Genomic DNA, 27,802 nt, shown 5'->3' with positions numbered 1-27,802 from the left:
CACGAAGGCGATCAATGAGAACATCAAGCATGATAACTTTTACGGAACGCACTCAAAGCCACCAACTCTCGAAAGTATTGAAGACTATACTTGGTGGAAAGAGCGGTTCATCAACTGGGCAAAAGCGTATGCGCATGAAAGTTGGTTCTGTCTAGAGTATGGATACGAAAAGCCAAAAGATGACAAAGGTGAAGAACTACCATTCAAAAGATTCTCCAGAGATGACAAAGCAGAATTTGCCGCTGAACAAAGGATGATTGCATTGATACAGTCAGCAATTAGGAATGATATATTTGCATTGCTTAATCATAGTGGGTCATCAAAATTGGTTTGGGAAGCTTTACGTGTTAAAGCTGAGGGTGGCAAACAGATAAAAAAGAACAAAATCGCTTTACTTAAAAAAGAATTTGATCTTTTTGATGGTTTAAAAGGAGAATCGGTGAGGCAAATGATAGAGAGATTCTGTCACCTTAAAATCGAGCTTGAACGTTTTCAAATTGACAAAACAAGAGAGGAACATATAGATAAAGTAATTGAAGCGTTACCACGAGTTGATCAGTGGCAAACGTTTGTTTTTATCTTAAAAAATGATGCTTCATATGATGAAATTTCTCTTGATTCTTTGTTTGAAAAGATTGAAAGTCATGACTTGGAGCTACAAAAGCAAAGCAAAATGACTGGTTCTTCACATCAACAGAATGTTGGATTGTACTACAAAGGCAGTGTACCTTCTGATAAAGGTGTTGGTTCACCAAAGACAGCATTCAGTGGTGAAAAGATGAAGGAACCACAAACAACGTCAACAAGTCATCATTCTGGATATCATTCATCCTCACAAACTAGATCTGAAGATGGAGAGGAGATTTTGTGCAACATTGCTCTTAAACTAAAGAATTCTCCTTCGATGAGCATCAATGCAGCAAAGCAGCAAATGAGCTTTCTTGCATCCGTTCTGGAATCATATGAAGGTCTTGTAGCTGGAAAAATCGGTAATTCGGAACTGACAAAAGAAGACTACGACCAGATTGATCCAGAGGAAATGGAGCTTATTGATATTCGTTGGTGTTTGGCAAGCTGCATTCGAAGAGCTCAAAGATACATGGAAATTACTGGGAAACAATCTCTTGGTGGTCCATCAACGAAGCTCGGATTCGACAAGTCAAAAGTGACCTGCTTCAGATGCAAGCAAAAGGGTCATTTCAAAAGAGAGTGTAAAAATGCAGAAGTTGCTGAAGTAAATGAACGTCCTTTCAACGATGACTATTATCGAAAGATACATCTACCACCGAAGCAGAGAAGAGCCGAAATTAATCGAAGATAAACCCAAGGAGAAATCAAGAGCCTGTTTTGTCATTCATGATGATGAAGGGTTTGACTGGAGCGAAATTTGTCTAGAAGAAGATCGTTTGGAAAATGTTCGAAAAACAGCTCATGGCAGGGCTATTACAGAAAAAAGAAAGTTTGTTTTCGTTGCTGAGATTCAAGATAAAAACAAAGACAAAGACACTGCTGAAATCCATGAAGAAAAAGTTGAGATCAAGGAGAAAACTCGAGAAGAGATCTTGAGTGAGAAGACTTACAGAGAAAGAAATGTGGTCTACAACAGAATGGATGAGATACAGGAAGAGTATGAGAGTGCTGTCAGCAACAGAAGATGGGATAAGAAGAGAGAATGTTACTACAACAGAGAAGGAGAACCGGTTGTTCCAAAGAAAGACATAATTTTTGATGATGTTCTTCTTGTTGTCCCGTTGAGAGCCAAATACTACAGAAGGGTGATGAAAGATGATGCATACGTTAAACAGTATGAAAAAGATATCAGATATGCTATGCTGTCATGTTTGAGAAAAAGGGATGAGGAAAGAATGAAGAAAAATGTTGAAGAGATGGTAGATAATTTGAAGAAGTTTGCTGAAAAGGTTGTTGAAGCAGAAGTTGTGAAAAAAGTTGTTTCTGTAGAACAACAGATTGAAGAAGAGGTAAAAGAAGAAGAAAAGAAGGATGTAAAGTCAAAAGCTGGTGATGTTGGTGAGAGAGTCAGTGTTGAAGAAAAACAAGATGATGCTGATCAGAAGAAAAAAGAAGCTACTGAAGACACCGAAGTGACAATCACTGAGGTAAATTCTGATTCTGAAAACTTGAAACTGATTGTTCAGTGCAAGAAATGCATGGAACCATGCAGAGATTGTACTGAAAAAGATGAGCAATTCAGAATAAGAAATCTTGAATTCACAAAAATCGAAAACATTTTCAAAGAAAAATGCAAAGAGATGTTAGAAAAAGAAAAAGTTTTTAAAGAAAATGATGAAAAACTTTCAGAAAAATGTAAAAAAATAGAAAAAGAAAATGAATTTTTGAAAGAAAATGTTTCTAAAATGACAGAAGACTGTTCTCAAAAAGAAATTGCTTGTCAAGAAATGAAAAAGGAATATGACTCTATGAAATTAGCATATCATATTACAAAAGAGTCATATGAAAAGGTGAAAGACGAAATGAAATATGCTCAATCAAGAATGAATTATTTATGTGAAAGAACCAAAGAACTTAAACGAATGTATGCTATAAAACAAGATGTTGTTAATTCCTATATTGAGGATGTTGCTAAGCTAAAGCAACAGATTGTTGATTTAGAACAGGAAAACAACAAGTTAAAAAGTTATCACGTGTCGTCATATGTGCTTGAACGAATTTTCAATATAAAACCGGGTGATGGTGAGTCTGAGCAGAACAAGAAAGGCATTGGCTCAGAGTATCATCAAGTTCCACCACCGGAAAAGTTTGCATTTTATGATGCGGAAAAGGTCGAAAAAGCTTTCAACATGGTAGATCAATTGCCAGATAACATTGACATAACCTATTCCAAATCTGATGATTCTCATGATCCAGAGGTGGTAGGTAAAGTCGTTGAAAGCGTGTTGAACAAAGAGTCGGTTGATACAAGTAAATCTGAATCACAGGATGAAGATGAAGGAAATCTTCATGATGGATATCTGAAGAACACAAAATCTGAGAAAAATTTGAATGATGATTCAAAGGGATTGGTTTATACCATGATTGGATCAGACAAATTATTCTTAGATGTTGTTTTCCCGATTCAGAATGTGATTTCAGAAAAAGTTGATAAAATTTTCAAAATGGTTGAAATTGAAAAGTCTGAGATTCCAAAGTTTGCTAGAAAAGGTCACAAAACTTTTTATAACAAACCTGGTTACAAGAAGAAAAACATGAAGGCTGAGTTGGGTTATAAGAAGAAACAAAATTGGAATAAAAATGAAACTCCGAATTTTCAGGCAAAAATGAACTTCGTTCACGGAACAAGTTCAGAAGAAGAGAAAGAACTCAAATTTAGACAACAGTCTAATGAAGAGTTTCATGCTCAGAAAAAACAACAACAACAGGTCAAAGATGTGTCCAAGAGAACATGTTTCAAATGTAATCAAATTGGACATCTTGCACGCAAGTGTCCGAATCTGAAACCTGTTGGTGTTGAGACGAAAAAGAAGTCTGTTTATGTTGAGAAACAGAAATCTGAAGTTGTGAATCAGAAGTCAACCAAGTTTGATTCAAAGCAAACTTGGAAGCCGAAAATGTCAAAGGCTGACTCACAACAAACATGGAAATCAGTGACACCCAGACTTAGAACAACACAAAGTTGGAAAAAAACTGTTGATGCAACAAAACCAAACCAGTTTTGGAAACCAAAAGTTGTTGTTCAGAGTCCAAATGTTCAAAAAGAGTCACATTTTTACAAATGAGGGACTCCAAAAGGTCAAACATGGAGTGTTAAGAAACAAATTGCTTCGGTAAAAGATGAAAAGGTTGAAGTCAGAATTGACAAAGTCTTTGTACAAAAAGACAAAGATTTTCCGAAGCTGAATGATGCATATTGTGTTGAAATGCCTAAGGTTCAACAGACCTGGGCTAAATTGTTCAAGTAATTGAATACTTTGAATGTGCAGGTGCTTCTGAAGAAAACTGAATGTCAACCAAAGGAGACTCGAAGCAGCCTGGCACAGGAGGCTGCTAATCCCTGCAATGGTTAAACAGGGAGTTTGTTTGTTTTCTGTATATAAATAAACAATATTTCAAAACCCTAAAAATTGAAAAATTTAAAAACCAAAAATATGTTTTCATTTTATCAAAATTTGAAAAATAAAAAATATGTTGTTTTAAATTTGTCAAAAATACAAAAATTCAAAAATATGTTATTTGAATTTGCCGGAACTCCCAGGTTGGTAATTGAGGAGTAGGAATCGGCATTTTTCTTGAGAAATGTTTTATCAAGGACATGAAGTTGTACTTGATTTAACTTTCGTACTAGTTGATGAAAGAACAAGGTGATGAATAAACCCCGTGTGTGAATCAAACAAAACTTATTTTCCGGAAAAACCATTTTGATTAAAACAAACTTAAGTGTTTTGAAATCATAATGGGAAAATAGTTTGTTATCAGGGGAAGTTCTGATTGAATATGCCGAAACCCTCACGGCGGAACAAACATGATTAATTTCACAAGATTGAAAAACGGTTTTCAAACTGTAAAAGATCAATGTGTTGTAAATCATGGGGGTACATTATATATTTTCTGCAAAACGGAGCATGTGAAGCAGAAAATGGATGGCGAGACAAAGCTATCAGTGTCGGTTTGTCAAATTTTCTTTAAATGGTTTTGAATTTTAGGTGGAGTAAAAAATATTGTCAGACAATCCAAAAACATTAGAAAATTTGAAAAGGCCAAAAACATGATAAAATTCAAAAATTGAGTTTTGTATAAAAAGAGGAAATGATAGTACATCAGTAGACAGTTACAGTATGCTAAAGAAATGTAATGATTAAATAGCGTTAAACAGTCTCACTGATGATATGCCGATAGGTTTTTATACATTTAGTAAACTTTTTCGGGATATAAACCTAAATTCAAACTTACTTATTTCGTGGGGAACACTACTTGGATATATAGGTAACCCCTGAAATCTCGTTTGAAAGGTTTCGTATTCTGATATACTAGGTTTTTATACTCAATGATGTCTGGGGTATTATTCCGGGACTTCTGCTGAATGGAAGTTCTGACCTAGTCCTTGGATAATACTTTCTGCCAATGCTTGAAACATAGCATAAACCCTCAGCATGCAGATGAAACAATAAAATTGATAGTCGCTGCTGTTGTAACTAAAAGATCCTCTAAAGGGGACATACCATAAAGTCGAAGCTGATATCTCTCTACACATACGGAAGTATCGACCTGAGATCCCTCGGCCCTCGCATACCTAATTTATGTACAGATATCATTGTAGTATTCTCACCTGTAAGACTGAATATTGGGATCTGGATACGGGAGTATATTCAAGAGGTGGGACACATGAATGAGTTTAAGTTCTTAAAACATCTAATTCGTATCGTGAATCAGTTGAAATTTGTATGAAATGTTAAGTGGACAAATATATCGACAATCTAAGTGAATTGTTTAATTCTTAATGTGAAAGTAAGCTCAACGGTACTTGTGACTTGTCAAAAACTGATATGATCCTCTGACGCATACTTAAACAAAAATATTGTCTGTAAATATGTTTGTACATATTTCTTTACTGCTTTATATTTCAGAAAAATACAAAAAAATTTTGATTTCTGCTTTATTCTCGACAACCGATGTCTGAATGCTGAGTTTCAAAATCTGAGATTGCTGATCGTGTTTCTGAAAATAAAACAAGTTCATTAATTTGAAACTTGAAGTTAAAAATTAAAAGTTAAAAAGAGTTTGTGACATCTCCAAGGTCATTAATTTGGACTTGGATGATTAACCGTGAAGGATTTGGATGCTCATATTGTTAAAATCTGTTGAAAAGAGCCAGTTTTCGTTTTTGTTCGCTGAAACTGCTAAATCTATGAAGCTTTTTGATAGGGGGAGAGAGTCAAGATAATCCTGGATATATTCATATTATTATATCTTTAAAGCCAGGATCTTGATTTAGAAAGTTTAAAGATCCAGAATACGATTTCTGGACAATTTCAAAACATTGTCACTTATAAATGTATGAGTGTTGCAGATGTTATTCCAGACTACGATCCCGACAGCCGAGTCTGAGGGGGAGTCTGAAGACGAGCTCAATGCAAACGGAAGCGTGTAAGAAGCCAGGTATCGTTTCTGGAAGAGCTTGTAACCGGAAAGCCAGGTGTCGATCCCAAAGCACGGAAGCTTGACGAAAGGGGGAGCCTGAAGAGTCTACCGAAAGGGGGAGCTGAAGCTGAAGACAGATCCACCGGGATTCTGTACGAGCAAGAGGGAGTCTATGTTGCTAAATACGTGTTAAAGCTTCAAGAAGACTCAAGAGAGAAAGAAAGAAAAGTCGCTACGAGCTTGATTACGGATTGACTACGGCAATATCCAAGTGGGAGTCTGTTAGTGCAGTAATGTCTATCGCCTCCGTCATTTCCGTTCGTAGCAGAAACAGAAGAACTTTAGTGATTATAATGTAATATCTTGTTACTAAAAGGCAAGGTGGCATTATTGTAAATAAGAAAAGATTCCTTATCACCTTTGGCCTATAAATAGAACCATTAGGGTTCTCATTTAGAACTTTTGCCATTTTGGAGCTTTGAAGGTTAGAGGTTAGAGAGAGAAGCTAGAGAGAGAAAGTAGAGAGAGAAAGGCAAAAGGTGATTCGTGTTGCTTGTACATTTTCATACGTTTCTATAGAATCACAGATTGAGTACGTCTCGTGTGTTTCGGTCGTTCACGTTCACGGATTCCGCACGTCGAACGTGTCATACGCAATCGTTTTGGAGTCAAACCGGTCCTAACACGTTTTTGCCCCCAATTCTAAATAAAATGTTGTTTTTTCCACTAGCTCAAAATTACGATTCTGCCCTCAGCTCAAAATTACGTTTTTGCCCACAGTTAAAAATAAAATTATGTTTCTCCCAGCTCAAAATTATGACTTTGCTCTTAGTTTAAAATTATAATTTCGCCTCCAGTTCAAGATATAGTTACGATTTTACCCTCTGTACAGACATACATGTTATGAGAGAGAAATATTCGGCTTATTACCCTGTGACACGGGATGGGCAAAAACTGGTTCATTCTAAAGGTCACTTCCGACTTCTATTAAGTAACGAAATATGTTCTATAAAAGTAGAAATACAAGATTTTCTACTTTAGTCAATTATTATCATAAATATGTTAATAGTAAGAGGAAAAATAGTAGTAATTTTGTGAAAAAAACAACTTAGAATTTTAAATAAATAAAATTTAGTCACAAAACAATTGCAAATCTGTACGATCACAAAACAGTCAAAAAAAAAAAAAAATATCTATGTCTGTCACTCGCAATGAATTCACAAATTAATCAAAAATTATACATGGTAAAAAAGTTAAAGAGTAAATTTCACGGTTTGTCGAGTAACTTTATACCAACTTTCACCGTGTATCCTTTGTCTTTAGAAATTACACCGAGTGTCCTTTATTTGAAGTAGGGGTGTGCAAAAAACCGAATTAACCGAACCATAACCGAATTAACCGACAAAACCGAACTAAATAAAAAACCGGTGGGTCGGATAATGGTCTTTTTGAAAACCGAATGTAGCGGGTCGGTTATGGTTATCATTTTTTCCATACCCACCATAACCAAAGCGAACCGACATGTAATAAATCTTTGTAGGATTTAGGACTTTTCACCATATGTTTAAAATTTGATGTTTTTGACTAAAGATTTTTAGTACTTATTGGTTTTTCATATCATTTTGTGGTTTTGGTTGAATGTTTATTTGAATTTATGGAATGCATCATATCACTTTATTTGAATATTCGATAATAATTGGTATTAATATTATAGATTATATGTATTTTTTAATACTATGTAACATACTAATATATACAAATATGCAATAACAATTTATTCCATGTTAAAAAATTAAGCTATTTTTAGCTAAGCTAAACACACGGTTAATCACCCAAAACCGACCAGCTATAACCATCAAAACCGAATAACCATAACCGGTCGGTTATGGTTATGGTTATCCAATAACCGACATCACGGTTATGGTTATGGTTGTTGGTCAAAACCGACCCAAACCGACCCATGCACACCCCTAATTTGAAGTATTTGCACACCACAAGTCCTTCACACTAACCTCCATCCATTATATATATATATATATATATATATATATATATATATATATATATATATATTAAGTCTAACCAACTTTTAAATTAATCTCCACCATTAGATGTTGCTAAAACTAAATCCTGACCATTTAAACTCCATTTTTCAACTGCTATTGTGGCAGTTTAGGGCAGTTTGTTCCTCATGGTCGGTTCACCCCACTACACTTTTCTCCTCCTAAAACCTTGCTACTACAACCGCAACTCCTGTAGGTTATTTTATAGACCGACCCCAAATCTTCCATTCTCATTCTCATATTTACATTCTTCAACTATTCCCCAAAACCCTAAAGCTATTCAAAATACATCCAACTTTACAAGCCACTGGAGTAGTTCGATTTCATCAACAATCATGGAGCCGTTACCAACAACTGATTGGTAAACCCTTACCTATTTTCTCATCTTCTCCGTTCAATCTCCAGTAGGTTTCCGTTCAATTTCACATCGACATTCTCTATCATCTAACTTTCATCACTGATTCGATGCATTCATTTTTTTTGTTAGCGAATCGCCAATCACTGCTTGGAGCAACTGACCGTGTCACTTCACCAGTGTCCGCCGATGAATATGTGCCATCTGTAACGGAATGGATGTGGTGTATGGAGGGACCTCTTCGATGTTGGGGGTATTTTCGAGTTTTACTTCTTTGTTGGGCCGTCCTTTCTTGTCGTGGTCGCCTTACTTGGTGAGTAAAATATCTCTTATTTTAATTGTTTTAGTTACTGATATAACCGTTTTTTAGGTTTTATGGAATTCTTAGTTGAAAAGCCTAATACGGATGTATATGTGTAGAATTGGTTGTTGAGTCATGTATACGACAGGATGATCCTGGATGGTGTGAAACCAGAAAAGGATAGAATGATGGAAACAACTTGAATGCAGAGGATGTTGCAATCCTTAAGTTGGCATGTAAGTAAATTGACCCTTTTTTATTAGATTATATGTGTTTTAAATAATTTTTTTTAATTTGCAATGTTCTTTGAAGATCTCACAACAAAAAACATGGGTTACTCATGTTTTTGTAACCAAAGGAGCGGGCTATGCTGGTTCTCACGCTACACTTGACTCTAATCGTGTAACCAGTGTGGTATGTCTATGTAATTTATTAATACTGTACTGATAATCAGCTTTGATACAAACTAAATTTGTATGATTGTGTTATAGGATAATCGATCTTGTGGAAACATAGGCGCTGTTAAAGTTATTCAAGACATGTTTCCTAAACCTGGGAAACTTCATTTCATTTATGCTGTTCTAGGAGATGAAAAGTTGTATCCTACTAAGCATAAAACATAAATTTTCTTGACATAATTTGTTTTGGGCATGCACTTGGACAGTTGTGTTGTTTCTTATGGAAGTTTTTAATGCTTGAATTATCATCAATAGATTTGTTAATTTAGGCTTCAACTTCTTTTTTGTTTAGGTTTACGGGCGTCCAACAAGACACGGATTGATTCGATTAATATTTTATAAGTCCTTTTTGGCCATTAAGGTAACTAATCAAACACTAATGTCTTAACAATTGCTTGAGCATGGTTTTTGGGAATGGTTTTTCCTACCAGTTGTTCGATTAAATTTCTACTAGATATAGCTAGCTATCATGTGGTTATAATTTCATAATGTTCTTTATAGAACAATTGCTCCACTTGAAGATGACGTAGCTCCTTGTGAAATGTTTTGCTGGTTTGCTACTGTAATCGTCAGAAGAAGATCTCAACTTCTGGCCACACAGGTTCTATATTAGCTTTGCTTCGGGTGAACTTTTTTCTTATATATTTGCACCGTTGTCTTAAACCTTAATGCACAAATGGGGATTTTTTTAGTCAGTTTCTTTTTTAGGTTCAAAAGAGTAATATTAACTTTTTTAGGTTCAAAAGAGTAATATTAAGAATAATAATGTCACAACCCCAAAATCCACCCGCGGATGACACCCGCTTTGAGGGCGTGACTGACCAGGATCCAGCCACCAATTATACTGAATAACTAAATTGATAACAAAAGTAGTACTTACTAACCATGCGATTAGCAAGTGTTAAGTTTAGAGTTCAAGTCTTAAGTTCAGAGTAAAATGTAGCGGAAGCATAATTAACAGTTTTAAACATTGTTCATAAGGTAATCATGATAAATGCCCAACACACGGGCAGACGACCACTACACATCCCAAGCAGCTGCTCCAGTCACTGGCCACCTGCAAAGCATGCAGTAAGGGGTCAACAATAATGCTGAGTGAGTTCACTAGTTGTCCAGTTTTAATTACCAAAAACTCGTTTCACCAGTTAATTTATCCGTTTATACATGCCATGGGGAGCTACCCCAAAAGTTAGCGACTAAACGGTTTTTCCAATACCGAACACTAGGTAACCGAATGCGTTTCCGCAGGATGCCCCGATGTCAATGTTCTATCATCATTGACGGATGCCTGAGTACATTAGTTCACGACCGATCCCATACCATGGCACGGTGTGAGGCTGGTAAGACCTAAATAGCGCTATCAACTAATAACCCGTTCGCCTGGCACCGGCGACTAATCGGTATTATGTAGTAGGGACTTGAGTGATAGAGTTGCGTTTAGTGCCGTTGATTGCATTCCGTATAAACAGTAATTAACTAAAAAGGGTTTCCCAATACAAGGGAAGATAAAGTAAGTTTGTTTCCCAATAACTAGGGAAGGAATGTAGACGGTATCCCCTTTACAAGGGGATAGGGTTGTTTCAGTCTCGTGTCCCAAACCACCGGGACGCATGCTTTTAAGTTGTGAACTCACCTTGGGTTGCTCGGTATGATACGTTACTTGGTTAAGTATGTTGGTCACCACGTCCTAGCATGGTTACCAAGTATGGGTCAAGTCGGGTACAAGTAAACACGTATAGCATGTACGTATACAAACAGTAACATGTAGACAAACAGTAGCAGATCAGAATGAAGTCCAGTCAATAGGAGGCCCAACAGTTGAAGCCCAAAATAACAAGACCAACAGTCAAGGCCCAATAACATAAAACAGCCCAGTCGAAACTAAGGTGATTGCGACTCGCAACCGAGGTTGCGACTCGTAACTGCGGTCACGGTCCGTCACGTTTTGGTTACGACTCGTAACCGGAGATTGCGACTTAGCAGGTGTGGTTGCGACTCGCAACCAGGTTTGATGCGTGCTGATTGCGACTCGCAACTGGGAGGTTTCGACTGGTCATGCGTGGTTTCGAGTAGCAACCAAAGGCTGCGACTCGCAACCGTGGTTACGTGTGCATGAAGCCCTTCTAGAACCTGTCATTTTGTACGAACCAATAGAAATGCATTTTCATGAAAATTATGTACCATTACCACTAAAACATGTTTGTTTGTCTGATCAATAGCCAAAACAGATCAAATATACACATTTCAAAAATATTTCAAAGGCATTCAAATTGTTCTTCATGTTCATCATCATCATTATACATAACATTCAAGCAATAAGCTGAAAATCATTCCAACAAAGGCATACTACTAAAACCCAAAGCCGTGCACTTAAACCTCATAATCAAGCCCTTAATATGATCATTCAAGCAATTAGTTCATATCCGAAACATACATATTATTTGGCCAAAATCATTCAAACAAGCATCTAGCATAATATCAAAACCATTTAACACCAAACCGGATATCATAACAACAAACATCATAAACATTCACAACAAACATCATCAAGTAACCATCTTCCTTAGCATATTTATGAACATACAAGCCTAATATTCATACTAAGACCTCTAATCACATCAACAAGCATAAGACCATAGCAATCACCAACAATCATGGACATAAAAACACTAACCGGTTACTCGGTGTTGAGAGAAAAAGGGGTGTTCGGGTGGTCTCTTGGTTCGGCCAATCTTCCTTGTTGATAGCTCACTTGATCCGAGAGATATGAAGGAATGGGAGATGATTTTGGTTGCTAGAAACTTAGGGTTTTAGGGTTTAGTGAAGAAGATGAGAGGAGAGTGTGAGAAGAGAGTGTGTAAAATGGATAAGGGAGGTGGGGTTGGGTTTATATAATGTTCCGAATGGGCTTAGGGGGTTTCCGGGTTGGGTTTCTCGGCTACAAGGCCTTAACCGGCCCACGCACTTCACTGCTCACTCGAGACCGTGGTCTCGAGTCGGGTCTCGGGTTTGGTTCACATATATATAGCACTTATATATATATATATACACATAAGTAAATCGGCACATAACACATAATGACAAAAATAATAACAAATAGTTTTTCATACATTTCTACTGTTAGTCGATTACGTACACGTTTGTTACATCGAAAGGTTATCCGGAAAGATCCCAGGTGTCACATTATCCCCAAGTTTTAGGAACTTTCGTCCCGAAAGTTAAAGCAGCCACTGTCAAGCTAGTGTAAGTGAAAGCGTTTCAACGGGGTGTCACATCATCCCCCCGTTAGTTTGGAATTTCGTCCCGAAATTCGTTCGTAGCTTCAGTGCTGGGATTTTCGTTAGGGAACAGCTGGGGATATTTGTGCTTCATCTGGTCTTCCCGCTCCCAGGTATACTCTGGGCCACGTCGCGAGTTCCAACGAACTCGTACAAGAGGTATCTGGCTACGTTTGAGGGTTTTGATCTCTCGATCAGTGATCTCAATCGGTTCCTCAGTAAAGTGTAGCTGTTCGTCAATCGTCAGTTCCTTAAAAGGAATCACAAGTGTTTCATCCGACAAACACTTCTTCAGGTTGGATACGTGAAAAACGTTGTGTACCGCACTCAGTTCTTCAGGCAGCTTCAATCTATAAGCAACCTTACCGATCTTCTCGGTAATTTCGAATGGTCCGATATATCGCGGATTAAGCTTGCCCCGTTTGCCAAAGCGAACCACACCCTTCCATGGTGAGACTTTAAGTAGAACCCGGTCACCGACCTGGAATTCCAAGGGTTTCCTACGCTTGTCAGCGTAGCTCTTCTGACGGTCACGAGCTGCCGCCATGCGTTGTCTGATCTGGGCAATCTTTTCCGTTGTATCTACCACCATCTCTGGGCCCGTGATTTGACTATCACCGATTTCTGCCCAGCAGAGAGGTGACCGGCATTTACGACCGTACAATGCCTCAAAAGGTGCTGCCTGAATACTGGTGTGGTAGCTGTTGTTGTAAGAGAACTCTACTAACGGTAGATGCTTCTCCCAGTTCTTGCCAAAATCGATCACACACGCTCTAAGCATGTCTTCTAGAGTTTGGATGGTACGTTCGGACTGTCCATCCGTTTGCGGGTGATAAGCAGTGCTCATATCCAAACGTGAGCCAAAGCATTTGTGCATAGCTTGCCACAATTCCGAAGTAAATCGAGCATCTCGGTCGGAAATAATTGAGGTTGGCACTCCGTGCCTCGAAACTACTTCCTTTAAGTAAATCTCCGCCAAGGTAGAAAACTTGTCTGTTTCCTTAATAGCCAGAAAGTGCGCGGACTTGGTCAGTCGATCCACTATTACCCAAATAGCATCATTTCCGCGTTGAGATCTAGGTAGCCCTGTAACAAAATCCATGGAAATTTGCTCCCATTTCCATTTCGGGATTTCTGGTTGTTGGAGTAGACCTGCTGGCTTCTGGTATTCTGTCTTGACTCTCGCGCAAGTCAAGCATTTGCTGACGTATGTTGCTATGTGGGCCTTCATACCAGGCCACCAATACGTAGTCTTCAAGTCGTGGTACATCTTGTCCGAACCAGGATGTACTGAGTAGCGGGACTTGTGGGCTTCATCCATCACGAGTTCACGTAAACCTCCAAATAGTGGAACCCAAATACGCCCTGCTACATAGTAAGCACCATCTTCTTTCTGTTCTAGTTGCTGTCTCGATCCTCGCAGAGACTCAGCCCTGATGTTTTCCGGCTTCAATGCTTCAACTTGAGCATTCCGAATCTGAGTAGGGAGGTTAGACTGGATGGTAAGTTGTAGTGCTCGCACGCGCTTTGGTATAGTGTCCTTTCGGCTGAGGGCGTCTGCCACGACATTGGCTTTGCCCGGATGGTATTTGATGGCGCATTCGTAGTCGTTCAAGAGTTCGACCCATCGACGTTGTCTCATGTTCAATTCCTTTTGCCTAAAGATATGCTCGAGACTCCTGTGATCGGTGTAAATGGTGCACTTGGTACCGTACAGGTAATGTCTCCATATCTTGAGAGCAAAGATCACTGCTCCCAGTTCCAAGTCATGCGTCGTGTAGTTCTTTTCATGCGTCTTGAGTTGTCGAGAGGCGTAGGCAATAACTTTCTCGCGTTGCATTAGCACGCAACCGAGTCCATGAATAGACACATCGCAGTAAACCACAAAGTCGTCAGTGCCTTCAGGCAACGAGAGAATAGGAGCGCTACAGAGGTTATCCTTAAGCCTCTGAAAAGCAGATTCCTGTGCTGCATTCCACTTGTAGGCGACGCCTTTCTGAGTGAGTGTTGTGAGAGGTTGTGCAATTTTTGAGAATCCCTGAATGAATCTGCGGTAGTAGCCTGCTAAACCCAAGAATTGGCGAACTTCAGTGGGGGTCTTAGGTGTAGGCCAGTTCTTTATCGATTCGATCTTAGCGGGGTCGACGTGAATTCCGTTCTTATTAACTACATGGCCGAGGAAATGGACTTCTCGAAGCCAGAAGTCACATTTAGAGAATTTGGCGTACAACTGCTCGTTGCGAAGGAGTTCGAGGATAAGGCGTAGGTGTTGTTCATGCTCTTCTTGACTTTTCGAATAAATCAGGATGTCGTCGATAAACACAATCACGAATTTATCGAGGTAAGGCTTACATACGCGGTTCATAAGATCCATGAACACTGCCGGCGCATTGGTCATTCCAAAAGGCATGACGAGGAACTCGTAATGACCATAACGAGTCCTGAATGCAGTCTTGGAAATATCTTCATTACGAACTCTCAGTTGATGATACCCTGACCGCAGGTCAATCTTAGAATAGTAGCTCGATCCTTGCAGCTGATCGAATAGGTCGTCGATACGCGGGAGAGGGTAACGATTCTTGATGGTAACCTTGTTCAACTCACGGTAGTCGATGCACATTCGAAATGTGCCATCCTTCTTCTTGACAAAGAGTACTGGTGCTCCCCATGGTGATGAACTGGGACGGATAAATCCTTTATCCAATAGCTCTTGTAGTTGCGTAGAGAGTTCCTTCAGTTCTGCAGGGGCTAAACGGTACGGTGCACGAGCTATAGGTGCTGCTCCGGGAGCTAGCTCGATTTGGAATTCGACCTGACGGTGAGGAGGGAGTCCAGGTAGTTCCTCAGGAAATACCTCGGGATAGTCGCGTACTACAGGAAAATCTTCAATCCTCTTTTCCTTTTCGTGGGTGTTGGTGACGAGTGTTAGAATAGCGGTGTGCCCTTTCTGCAAACACTTCTGGGCTTTCAAAAGCGAGATGATGCCTGTGACTTCTCCACCTTTGTTGCCTTTAACGATGAGGGGTTGACCAGAACGGCGAGGTATACGAACTGCTTTCTCTTGACAGAGAATCTCAGCGCGGTGTTTGGATAACCAATCCATCCCAATGACGACGTCGAAGCTTCCAAGTTTGACAGGGAAAAGATCGATACTAAACGTGTGGCCAGACAATTCTAAGGTGCAGTCGTGGATCACATGCGTGGCCTCGATGTTCTTACCATTAGCTATCTCGACGGTATGCTTAGAACTTAATAATGCGGGCGAGTGCTTAAGTTTCTTACTAATGCGAAGGGATACATAACTGGCATCGGCACCGGAATCAAATAACACAGAAACATAACGATCATCAAGTAGGAACTTACCCGCCACGACGTTGGGATCGTTCCTTGCCTCTCCAGCACCAATCACGAAAGCTCTGCCCCTTGCATTTCCAGCATTGTTGTTTTGCTCATTGTTCCCAGCTCCCTGATTGTTGTTGCGATTCTGATTCAGTTCAGGGCAATCCTTTCGCATGTGCCCTGTTGCCCCGCATTTAAAACATGCTCTGTTGTTTCCCTGCTGCTGCTGCTGGGGTTGTTGCTGATTCTGCCTTGCCGAGAACTGACTTCTACAATCCCTTGCTTCGTGCCCCATCTTGTGGCATCGCTGACACTGACCCTTGTTGCATGCCCCATTGTGGTGCCTGTTACACTTGTTGCACTTAGGGTAGTTTCCCCGGTAGCCACCCTGTTGCTGAGTGCCTTTGTTGTTGTCAGTTTTCCTTTGCTGAGCTGGGGCTTGAGTAGGGTTAGCATCCTTACCCTGATTTCCATCCCACTTTCGTTTGCCATCACTAGAACTTCCTTCCGCAGCACTGATCCTTTTGGGCAACCTGCCCTCTTCCACAGCCTGATCCGTGAGTTTGTGAGCAAGTCGTACGATCGGCTGAATGGTAGTGTGGTTAGCTGAAGTTACATGGCTTCGGATTTCTGGAGCCAGACCCTTGATGTACAGTTCGATCCTTCGGTACATAGGTCGAGACATGTTTGGACAAAGAGCAGCATAGTCGTTGGACAGCTTGGTGTAGGTCTCAATCTCTGACCCAACCATTTTGAGTTCATAGTACTCATTCTCAAGCTTGTGGATGTCATCCCTGTGACAGTACTCTTCCTTGATCATATCCTTGAAATCTTCCCACGCAGTAGCGTTAGCAGTCTCCAAACCAAGCATTTGAATTTGCGCTTTCCACCATGAAAGTGCGCTCCCCTCTAGAGTACCAGTAGCAAACTTCACCCAATTAGCAGGGGGACATTCGCAGACAGCGAAAACAGCTTCGACCTTCTCGATCCAGTGTAGAAGTCCTATGGCACCCTCAGTGCCACTGAATGGAAGAGGCTTGCAATCCATGAAGGTCTTGAAGGTACAAACACGTGGTTGCACAGGTGCAGGCTGACCTGTTGTGAGGAGTGAAGCGAAATAGGTTTAGAGGCGAAAAGACGATGTGGCGGTAGGATCTAAACATCCTAAAGCATCGAGTTTACCTATAGGGTGAGCTGCGAAAGCTGCAGCCACAGTGTTGAGCAGGCTAGTGAACTGAGCCTGAGTCATGTTGATGTTTCCTCGTCCGCGTCCACTCATTGTCTTCATAACCAGAAAACATAGTATGAGCGTGATGTCGCAACATAGCGAGAATAAGATAGAAGAGAGAAGATGTATCTATCTAATCAGGCAAACTAGTACGTATAGCAAAACGGAAAGCATAAGACAACCAAGCAAGTAAATATGGGTCCGAGCTACGAGGTCAGATAAGTCGAGCCTTGTACTTGGAGTGTAGTGTCGTCACGAGTCACGGGTTATAGTCTGGTTTTTCTCAAAAAGATTTTCCCTTTTTAAAACCAAGTTCACTATAACCAATGGCTCTGATACCAATCTGTCACACCCCCAAAATCCACCCGCGGATGACACCCGCTTTGAGGGCGTGACTGACCAGGATCCAGCCACCAATTATACTGAATAACTAAATTGATAACAAAAGTAGTACTTACTAACCATGCGATTAGCAAGTGTTAAGTTTAGAGTTCAAGTCTTAAGTTCAGAGTAAAATGTAGCGGAAGCATAATTAACAGTTTTAAACATTGTTCATAAGGTAATCATGATAAATGCCCAACACACGGGCAGACGACCACTACACATCCCAAGCAGCTGCTCCAGTCACTGGCCACCTGCAAAGCATGCAGTAAGGGGTCAACAATAATGCTGAGTGAGTTCACTAGTTGTCCAGTTTTAATTACCAAAAACTCGTTTCACCAGTTAATTTATCCGTTTATACATGCCATGGGGAGCTACCCCAAAAGTTAGCGACTAAACGGTTTTTCCAATACCGAACACTAGGTAACCGAATGCGTTTCCGCAGGATGCCCCGATGTCAATGTTCTATCATCATTGACGGATGCCTGAGTACATTAGTTCACGACCGATCCCATACCATGGCACGGTGTGAGGCTGGTAAGACCTAAATAGCGCTATCAACTAATAACCCGTTCGCCTGGCACCGGCGACTAATCGGTATTATGTAGTAGGGACTTGAGTGATAGAGTTGCGTTTAGTGCCGTTGATTGCATTCCGTATAAACAGTAATTAACTAAAAAGGGTTTCCCAATACAAGGGAAGATAAAGTAAGTTTGTTTCCCAATAACTAGGGAAGGAATGTAGACGGTATCCCCTTTACAAGGGGATAGGGTTGTTTCAGTCTCGTGTCCCAAACCACCGGGACGCATGCTTTTAAGTTGTGAACTCACCTTGGGTTGCTCGGTATGATACGTTACTTGGTTAAGTATGTTGGTCACCACGTCCTAGCATGGTTACCAAGTATGGGTCAAGTCGGGTACAAGTAAACACGTATAGCATGTACGTATACAAACAGTAACATGTAGACAAACAGTAGCAGATCAGAATGAAGTCCAGTCAATAGGAGGCCCAACAGTTGAAGCCCAAAATAACAAGACCAACAGTCAAGGCCCAATAACATAAAACAGCCCAGTCGAAACTAAGGTGATTGCGACTCGCAACCGAGGTTGCGACTCGTAACTGCGGTCACGGTCCGTCACGTTTTGGTTACGACTCGTAACCGGAGATTGCGACTTAGCAGGTGTGGTTGCGACTCGCAACCAGGTTTGATGCGTGCTGATTGCGACTCGCAACTGGGAGGTTTCGACTGGTCATGCGTGGTTTCGAGTAGCAACCAAAGGCTGCGACTCGCAACCGTGGTTACGTGTGCATGAAGCCCTTCTAGAACCTGTCATTTTGTACGAACCAATAGAAATGCATTTTCATGAAAATTATGTACCATTACCACTAAAACATGTTTGTTTGTCTGATCAATAGCCAAAACAGATCAAATATACACATTTCAAAAATATTTCAAAGGCATTCAAATTGTTCTTCATGTTCATCATCATCATTATACATAACATTCAAGCAATAAGCTGAAAATCATTCCAACAAAGGCATACTACTAAAACCCAAAGCCGTGCACTTAAACCTCATAATCAAGCCCTTAATATGATCATTCAAGCAATTAGTTCATATCCGAAACATACATATTATTTGGCCAAAATCATTCAAACAAGCATCTAGCATAATATCAAAACCATTTAACACCAAACCGGATATCATAACAACAAACATCATAAACATTCACAACAAACATCATCAAGTAACCATCTTCCTTAGCATATTTATGAACATACAAGCCTAATATTCATACTAAGACCTCTAATCACATCAACAAGCATAAGACCATAGCAATCACCAACAATCATGGACATAAAAACACTAACCGGTTACTCGGTGTTGAGAGAAAAAGGGGTGTTCGGGTGGTCTCTTGGTTCGGCCAATCTTCCTTGTTGATAGCTCACTTGATCCGAGAGATATGAAGGAATGGGAGATGATTTTGGTTGCTAGAAACTTAGGGTTTTAGGGTTTAGTGAAGAAGATGAGAGGAGAGTGTGAGAAGAGAGTGTGTAAAATGGATAAGGGAGGTGGGGTTGGGTTTATATAATGTTCCGAATGGGCTTAGGGGGTTTCCGGGTTGGGTTTCTCGGCTACAAGGCCTTAACCGGCCCACGCACTTCACTGCTCACTCGAGACCGTGGTCTCGAGTCGGGTCTCGGGTTTGGTTCACATATATATAGCACTTATATATATATATATACACATAAGTAAATCGGCACATAACACATAATGACAAAAATAATAACAAATAGTTTTTCATACATTTCTACTGTTAGTCGATTACGTACACGTTTGTTACATCGAAAGGTTATCCGGAAAGATCCCAGGTGTCACAAATAATGATCCAGTTATTGATTTAGCAATGTAAGAGGTTGTAAACTTTTCTTAGTTTTAGACTGTTCAACCCTTTTCTTTTGTTGCTAATATTTTATGGTTCAGTAAATTTTCACTGGTTACGAATAAATTTTGACCGGCTAATGAAATATGTTTTCAACATCTTTGAGTTTCGGCTTAGAGTCTCACTTTGGATGGATGGAAACTTGACATTGGTATCTTGCATTAGGAATTTCAATAGGAAAACTTTTAGTTTCTCTTTTGCTCATCATTCATATCTCTCTGTTTTTGACATAAGGTAAGGGATCTACATCTACATGTTATATATATTTTTTTCTCAATATTTATGATTAACGATAAATTGTTTATAAAATATTATTTTATGAATGATAGTGAAGTAAGGGTTGAAGGGCTAGAAACAATAGACTACACTTTGATAACCTTTGTGAAAGAGAATGGTTCAGGGAACAAGGAGATGGCATTACTTTTGAATCCAGGTTAAACCTTTATACTTCTTTAGTTTTTCTTGTAGTATAATCATTAGGTAAAAACTGGTATATTTCTTTAGGCCAGGGGGTGTGGCTTCGCACCCCCCGCCACCTCATCAACTTTAGCGCCCTATGGTGCCCTACACCACCCCGCCTTCGTTAATGGGGCGCCATCCTTGGCTTCCGCCAAAGGAATAGCGGGCGTGAAGGGAAGAAATCAAGGGGCCCCAACTTCATCAACCAATCAGATTCTTTTTTATTTATCTTTTTTTAATATAATTAAAAGGGGCGTTATTCCACACCGTGTAAGTTAGCGATAAAGCATCCTGCTTATGTGTCGCCTATGTGACTACATGGCGCTTACATGGCGTAATAAAGCCCCTAGGGCTTTAAACCACACCCTCTAGCTTTAGCAACATTTTTTTTTAAATTTTGTAAATAATCTATATGTTAAAATTTATTATAAACTAGGAACACGACCCGCGCGCGTTGCAGCGCGGGTACATCGCAAACATCGAATGGATTAGTCCAAACGTTATGTGATGCGTTAATTATATGAAAACATGTGTTTCGACGTAGCTTATTGAACTCAATGCAACCTATATAATCATTGCGATTGGATAGACGAAAAATAAACGTGTTGCGATTGCCTTTCAAACGGGAAAAAATAGACGAAAAACGTTGAATCCTACACGCACGTTGTGGCGTGTTGACTCCAAAAATTTATATCGAAACTTAGAACGAAAAACTTGTGAAAGATGAAAAGTATGGGGGACCAAAGTTGGAAATAAAAAAGTGTTGGGGGTTAAATTGCAAAAGATGAAAGCTTTTTGTTAAAAGTAAAAAAGTTAAAGGGGTAAAAATGCAAAAGATTAAAATCTTTGGGTTAAAAATGAAAAATACAATTTTTTTTTTGAAAAACTCCCAATACCAATGTTACAACCACATAAAGCATATATTTGTTGCTAATTTATAGTTTTGAAATATTAGTTTTAAATGATTGATTGTTTCAAATTGATCGCGTTTATCTTAGTTCTAATTGTATTGTTGTACTTAATCATGAAAGGGATATGTGTCTAGAAAGGAAGGATACCTGACACTCGTAAGCGTTTATCTGATTGCTACACTAATATATTCATATATACTTTAGATGCTTATTGAATTTGTGTAATTTGATTATTACGTATGAGACTCCATTAATGTTGGCTGCAATGCACGGGAAAATCTATTGTGTGAAGAAGCTAATTGGAGTTGATGCTAATGAATATCTAACTCCCTTTTTCAAACATTGCTAATGAGAATACTATTATCAGCAAGGTTTGTTTTTCACCCTTATCCCTTAATATCATTCTGAACGTCGTTATTTTGTGTTCAGCTCTTGTGGATTGAAGAAGAACTCGGGTCAGAAGCAGTTTATGCTGGAGCCAACTTTAGGAAGCCTGTAGAGCCCTACTATATTTGCGTTTAATGCGGCTGAAATAAAAATCAAGGGAAGGGGCAAAATAGACCTTTTCCTCATAATAATTGAATCTTTAAAGTTGAAATTGGATTTTGATTTGTGGTAATTAATCATTAGTATGAAATATATAGAAAATAAATTATAAAATGTTGTTATCTTTGTTTTTGATGTTAATCATGAACAAAGTACATGTCTACTTTTAAAGTAACCCGTCCAACGGACGGGTATTAAACTAGTTTTCTTGGTTAAGACCAATCATGTGCCCCTCAGTACACCTCACGTGAGGGGCAAAACTGTCATTTTATCATTTTTATGTAACTATATGTATTGTCCTTAAAAAACATCTTAGGTTTATATATATATAGTGGGGTTCCTGCGCAAAGTTGTTTTTCCTACAAAGTGTAAGAAGCGATCCTGGCCATTGGATGGGTGTGTTTAATGGTTGAGATCAAGTTGGTGGCATTTTTGTAATATTTGTGTGTCATTAATTAATTGTTAGGGTAAATTACACTTTTCGTCCTTTATGTTTGTATCGAATTGCAGTGGATAACCTTTAACTTCAATAATTACAGTCGCAATCCTTTATTTGGAAAACTCATTACACCCTACGTCCTTTAGCTCTAACCTAAAAAATTTCAGTTAAGTTTGTCATGTGCAAGGCACATGAGGGCAATTGAGTCATTTTACCTATTTATTTAGAAAAAAAAACAATAAATAGAGTTTGTCTACTGATTTGGGCATCATCTTTCTTCTTCGCACTTTTCTTACACCCAAAAACCCTAACAACAATCACAACAGTCGCCATTTGTCAGATTTGAGTTTGAGCAGTGCAAATTGGGTCTGCAAATTCTTCACTTTGGGTCTTCAACGAGTCAAAATCAAGACTTTATTGGGTCAGGTGTCAGTCATCGTAGTTCTGATCGTCGTGGCTTGTGCCGTCGGCGTATCTGCGAGTGGGATCGGATCCATCTTTGCCGATGAAAATCCAATCAGACAAGTGGTGTCTGATGGTCTACGGGAACTTGAGACCGCTGTTCTTCAAGTTATTGGCCAAATCCTCATGCTCTTACCTTTGCTCGATTCACTCACAGGTTAATTACTTTTTATCATGAATCTGCAGTGTTATGTACTTAAAAATGGATCGATTGATGTTTGTCTTTTAACAGGTACAGGAGGAAGTACCAAAGTAGTGAGGAAATGAAGCAAAGGTACTCGATCTTCGCTGAAAGTTTGGAGTCAACGGTGAGTCTTTTATGCTAGTATCAATTTCGTGTTTCTATTGATTGTATTTGTAGCAGAGCTTCTTTTTATATTGATTAGTTAGCCTAGTTATGGGGTTTGACTTTTTTAGCCTATCAGTTATTAGCCATGTGATGTGGGGTTTGACTGTGAATCCATGACATGTATTAAGCCTATGTTACTGATTTAGTTAGTTGTTGGTTGGAACAGATTATGCTGATATGACATGGGAAGAATTCAACAAAAATAAACTGGGAGCTGCTCACGGTAGATTGACTTGTCGGTGGTTAGGTCACGAGCTAGATGGAGGTTGTCGTGTGGCGGATTTGATGGTGGTGGTGGTGGTGATAAGGGTAGGGGTTGGTTAGAGAGAGAGAGAGAGAGAGAGACGTGGTGGTTGGAGAGAGAGATGGAGTCAGAGAGAGGGGTGGTGGTGGTGGTGGTGGTGATGATGATGAAGAAGAAAGGGAAAGAATGAAGTGGGTTTTTAAAATTAGGTTTTATTTTTTTCTTTAATTAAGTTGGTAGAAAGACTAAACTGCCCTTGACTGCTCAGACCTAACTGAAATTTTTAACCAGGTTAGAGCTAAAGGACGTATAGTGTAATGAGTTTTCCAAATAAAGGATTGTGATTGTAATTATTGAAGTTAAAGGCTATCCACTGTAATTTGATACAAACATAAAGGATGAAAACTATAATTTACCCTAATTGTTATAATAGGTTAGGGGTAGTCTGGTCATTTACCATGTTTTCAATCAATCAAATAATTGCCAAAAATAATACACCTCCTATAATCTCGCACATTTCCTTCTCTCTATCTAAAACCCACAATCAATAACCATTTTGCATACCAAAATTAGCTAGAATCATTGATCAAGATTACAAATTCAACATGAAATACAAGCATAAGAGTTGATCATAGTACCGTGTTTTATTGCACTTGATGTTGGATACTAGATGTGTTCATACTAGTGTGTTTTAGTGATAAAACACAATGTGACGAACAAGTGACTAACTTGGTAAAAGTGTAGTTTTTTACATTGATATTGTTTTAAGAATTGATGTGTTAAAGCTATATTGTGATTAGATCCTACATATACATCTATTTAGTGTTTTGTTAAAGAAGTTTTTTTTACAGTTTGATCATAGTACTGTGTTTTACTGCACTTGATGTTGGATACTAGATGTGTTCATAGTAGTGTGTTTTAGTGATAAAACACAATGTGACGAACAAAGTGACTAACTCGGTAAAGGTGTTGTTTTTTAAATTGATATTGTTTTAATGATTGATGTGTTAAAGCTATTGTGATTAGATCATGTATATACATGTATTCGGTATGTTTTGTAAAGACATCGTGTTTTTTTTAAATCTGATCATAGTACTGTGTTTTACTGCACTTGATGTTGGATATTAGGTGTGTTCATAGTAATGTGTTTTAGTGATAAAACACAATGACGAACCAGTTACTGACTGATAAAACACAACGTGGCGAACCAGTTACTGACTGCTACATAGATGTGTTCATAGCAGTGTGTTTTAGTGATAAAACACACTGTAATGCCATGGTTTTTTTTTTTTCAGCGAACCACTTTAGAAGAAGAAGAAGAAGAAGAAGAAGAAGAAGAAGAAGAAGAAGAACGATAAACATTGAAATGCTCCTAATATAACCATGATTTGATTTTAATGTGATATTTGGTTTGCTTAAATTTCTTATGAGTTAGTTATAATAAATATATACCATAAATAAAATAAAGAGTAACTTCTATTTGCTCCCTGTGGTTTGGTGGTTTTAACGCTTTTGCCCCAAACCTTTAAAAACGGACATTTTACTCCCTGATCTTTCTAACTTATCACCATTTTGCTCCCCGCCTTTAACCCCGTCTAAAATGTATGTTATAAGTAAGGGTATGTTGGTAATTTTATAGATAAATATTTTAATAATTATTATATATATCAATTAACCTGAGCACACCATGAACATCTGCCTTCTCCCCCATCTTCTCTCTGCTCTCTAAAAAAATAAAAATAAACACAATTTTTTTAAATATTTTTTAAGTTAAAATTGCAACTTTTAGTAGGCAAAAAAATTTTTTTTTGCTACTAAAAGTAGCGATTTTATAATAAAAAATATTAAAAAAAATTTGTGTGTTTTTTAGCTATTTTAGGTATTTTTGGTTGTGTTCACATTGGTTCTCGCGGTTCTCGCAATAAAGGGTGGTTCCTAACGGATCTTTGTCCTATATATATATATATATAGGGAGGTTCATTTGAGAAGAATCTTCTTAAAAGAAGAAAAAATGAATTAATATAGACCTTATATTTTTTTGATCAACGGTTGTGAATCAATGTAGGATCGTTTGCACGACCAAACGAGTCGTTCAGAAGAGTTTTTGTCCAATACGAGAGGCGGAAACAAACGTATCGGAGTTATTTCAGCTGGTTTGCACACAGATTCACTTAAACTGTCTCTTGTATTGATATCAGATCGTTTTACAATGCTGGAGACACTTCGGCCGAGCTTCGCTACCGGAATCGAAACGTTACAAATGAAATCACCAAGGCAGGTATTTATAGGCATGCCATTTCGTACGAAACAGCTTCACACGATATGGCATTTCCATTTCGTGCGAAATGGCATTTCCATTTCATGTGAAATGGCCTTTTCCATTTCGTGCGAAATGGCTCAAATCTATATATTTCTTGTTTTTCTCGTAAATCATGCCCTGATCTATCTAATCTATTACAAGACTCGATACAAGACGAAGTCGACAAACATATGCACCAATAGACTCCCCCTTGGATGTTGACGAAGTCTTCAGTGTCGAGTCTTCAGTATGTCAACTCTTCAGTCTTTATCAGTCTTCTCGCTCTCTTCAAAGTATTCTCCATTGTAAGCATCTTCAATCTCTATCTTCTCTCTCTTTCTTCCAGAATCTTAACCCGACTCTATCTTCTCTTGATCAGATCTCTTGATTCCTTAAGTTCTTCAGTATCAGCAGCTTGTGTGAACTGCAGGATTCAAATCTGGCTCTCAACCATTCAAACTCCTCCTTGAATGTTGTTCCAGAATCAGGATCAGAAACTAGCTCTAGTATCTTCAGACTCCCCCTTTCGATAAGCTGGGATCGCAGTCTAGAATTCACAATCTTTGGATCAGAACCTGGCTCACATCTGCACAAATCTCTACCAATTGTAAGATAAACAATTTAGACTTTAGTAAGTTCCCTGAATTTGTAACATTCATAATTTTGATTCAAATTAATGAACCATTTAATCATTTCAAACTTATTTCATATCTCAAACAAACTCCCCCTCACCTGCTGTTCATCATGTTTAGCACTCGGAATTTTGAAAATCAGCTTTTCAACATCAGTTGTCGAAAATAAGATGAAATAAAATCTTTTTGAATTTTCAAAAATTTATGCTAAAACACTCCGAAAATCTTTTTGGATTTTTTAATGAAATGCACTAAAGAAATATTTACAAACAATATTTTTGTGAGTCTGTGTAAGAGGATCATATCAGTTTTTGAGACATATCACCAACACCGTTGATCTTGATTAATCATTAAATCTTAAACAAATTCACTTCTGATTGTCAGTATTGTCGTCCACTTAAACTTCTACACAAGTTTCAATTGCTTCAAGATACGAATTAATGTTTTAAAAGACTAACTTACTCATGTATTTCACCTCAGAATATATTCCTGTATCAAGATTCCCTAGATTCAGTCTTACAGGTGAGTATACCAATCTGATATCTGTATTCGGGTTAGTGCCAGACCTTGAGAGCTCAGGTTAGAACTTCCGTTCAGACAAAGAGATGAAGGCTCGACTTTAGGTGTGTTCCCTTTAGGGAATCTTTTCTTCAACTGTTATTGATTCATATCTTTCGATATTTTTCAATTTTTTAGCAGAGGGAGAGCTTTAAAAGCGCATTAAAGTATTATATGAGGTCTAGGCCATTGCTCCCACAATATCAGAAGACCAGGTATAATACCCCAGATATCAAACAGTATAAAGACCTAGTATCTCAGAATCAGGCAATCTCTCAAACAAGATTTCGGGGGCTACCCATATATCCGAGAGATGTTCCCCACGAGATAAGCAAGTTTTGATATTTAGGTTTATATCTCGAAAACAATTTACTAACTGTGCGAAGCCTACTGGCACATCATTAGTAAGACTTGTTTAAAATCATTTTAACTTTCCATTTCTTTAGCATGTTGTGATAGTCCACTGATGTACTATCATTTCCTCTTTTTCACAACAAAACTCATTTTTGATTTTTTTAATGTTTTTGGCTTTTTGGATTGTATCATGTTTTTTGAATTTTTCAAATTTTCGAAATTTCTAAATTTTTACTCCCCCTAAAATCAAAAATATGTTTCAATTTTTTATTTTCAAGGAAAATTTGAAAACAAGCTGTACAAATAAAGTGACAAACTGATTTTCAAGCTTCATTTCTCCATCCTCTTGGCATAAACAATCAGAACTCCCCCTGACAACAAACTATTTTCCCATTATGATTTCAAAACACTTAAGTTTGTTTTAATCAAAATGGTTTTTCCGAAAAATTAGTTTTGTTGATTTTCACAATCCACTTGTAGGTTAGGGGTTTACTTCATCACTTTGTTTTTCTTTTTCAACCATTTGTATGACAGTTAAATCAAGTTCAACTTAATGACCTTGATTAACTACTTGTAGGTGAAAACTCCT

At 38.4% G+C, this 27,802-nt stretch overlaps 1 protein-coding gene across 1 annotated transcript in view; it reads left to right on the top strand.

The window, feature by feature from the left end:
• The first annotated feature begins 1,778 nt into the window (after positions 1 to 1,778).
• Positions 1,779 to 27,802, top strand: part of LOC118486521 — a 39,686-nt gene continuing 13,662 nt past the window's right edge. Inside the window, exons 1-4 of the mRNA XM_035983018.1 lie at positions 1,779 to 2,117; positions 9,146 to 9,247; positions 9,325 to 9,431; positions 9,793 to 9,892. Of these exons, the coding sequence (XP_035838911.1) occupies positions 1,779 to 2,117; positions 9,146 to 9,247; positions 9,325 to 9,431; positions 9,793 to 9,892 (648 nt within the window). The remainder of the gene's footprint in view (positions 2,118 to 9,145; positions 9,248 to 9,324; positions 9,432 to 9,792; positions 9,893 to 27,802) is intronic.

The sequence above is a fragment of the Helianthus annuus genome, chromosome 14, assembly GCF_002127325.2.
Source record: "Helianthus annuus cultivar XRQ/B chromosome 14, HanXRQr2.0-SUNRISE, whole genome shotgun sequence".
In the NCBI taxonomy this organism is placed as follows: Eukaryota; Viridiplantae; Streptophyta; class Magnoliopsida; order Asterales; family Asteraceae; genus Helianthus; species Helianthus annuus.
This window is presented reverse-complemented; position numbering and strand designations above follow the sequence as displayed.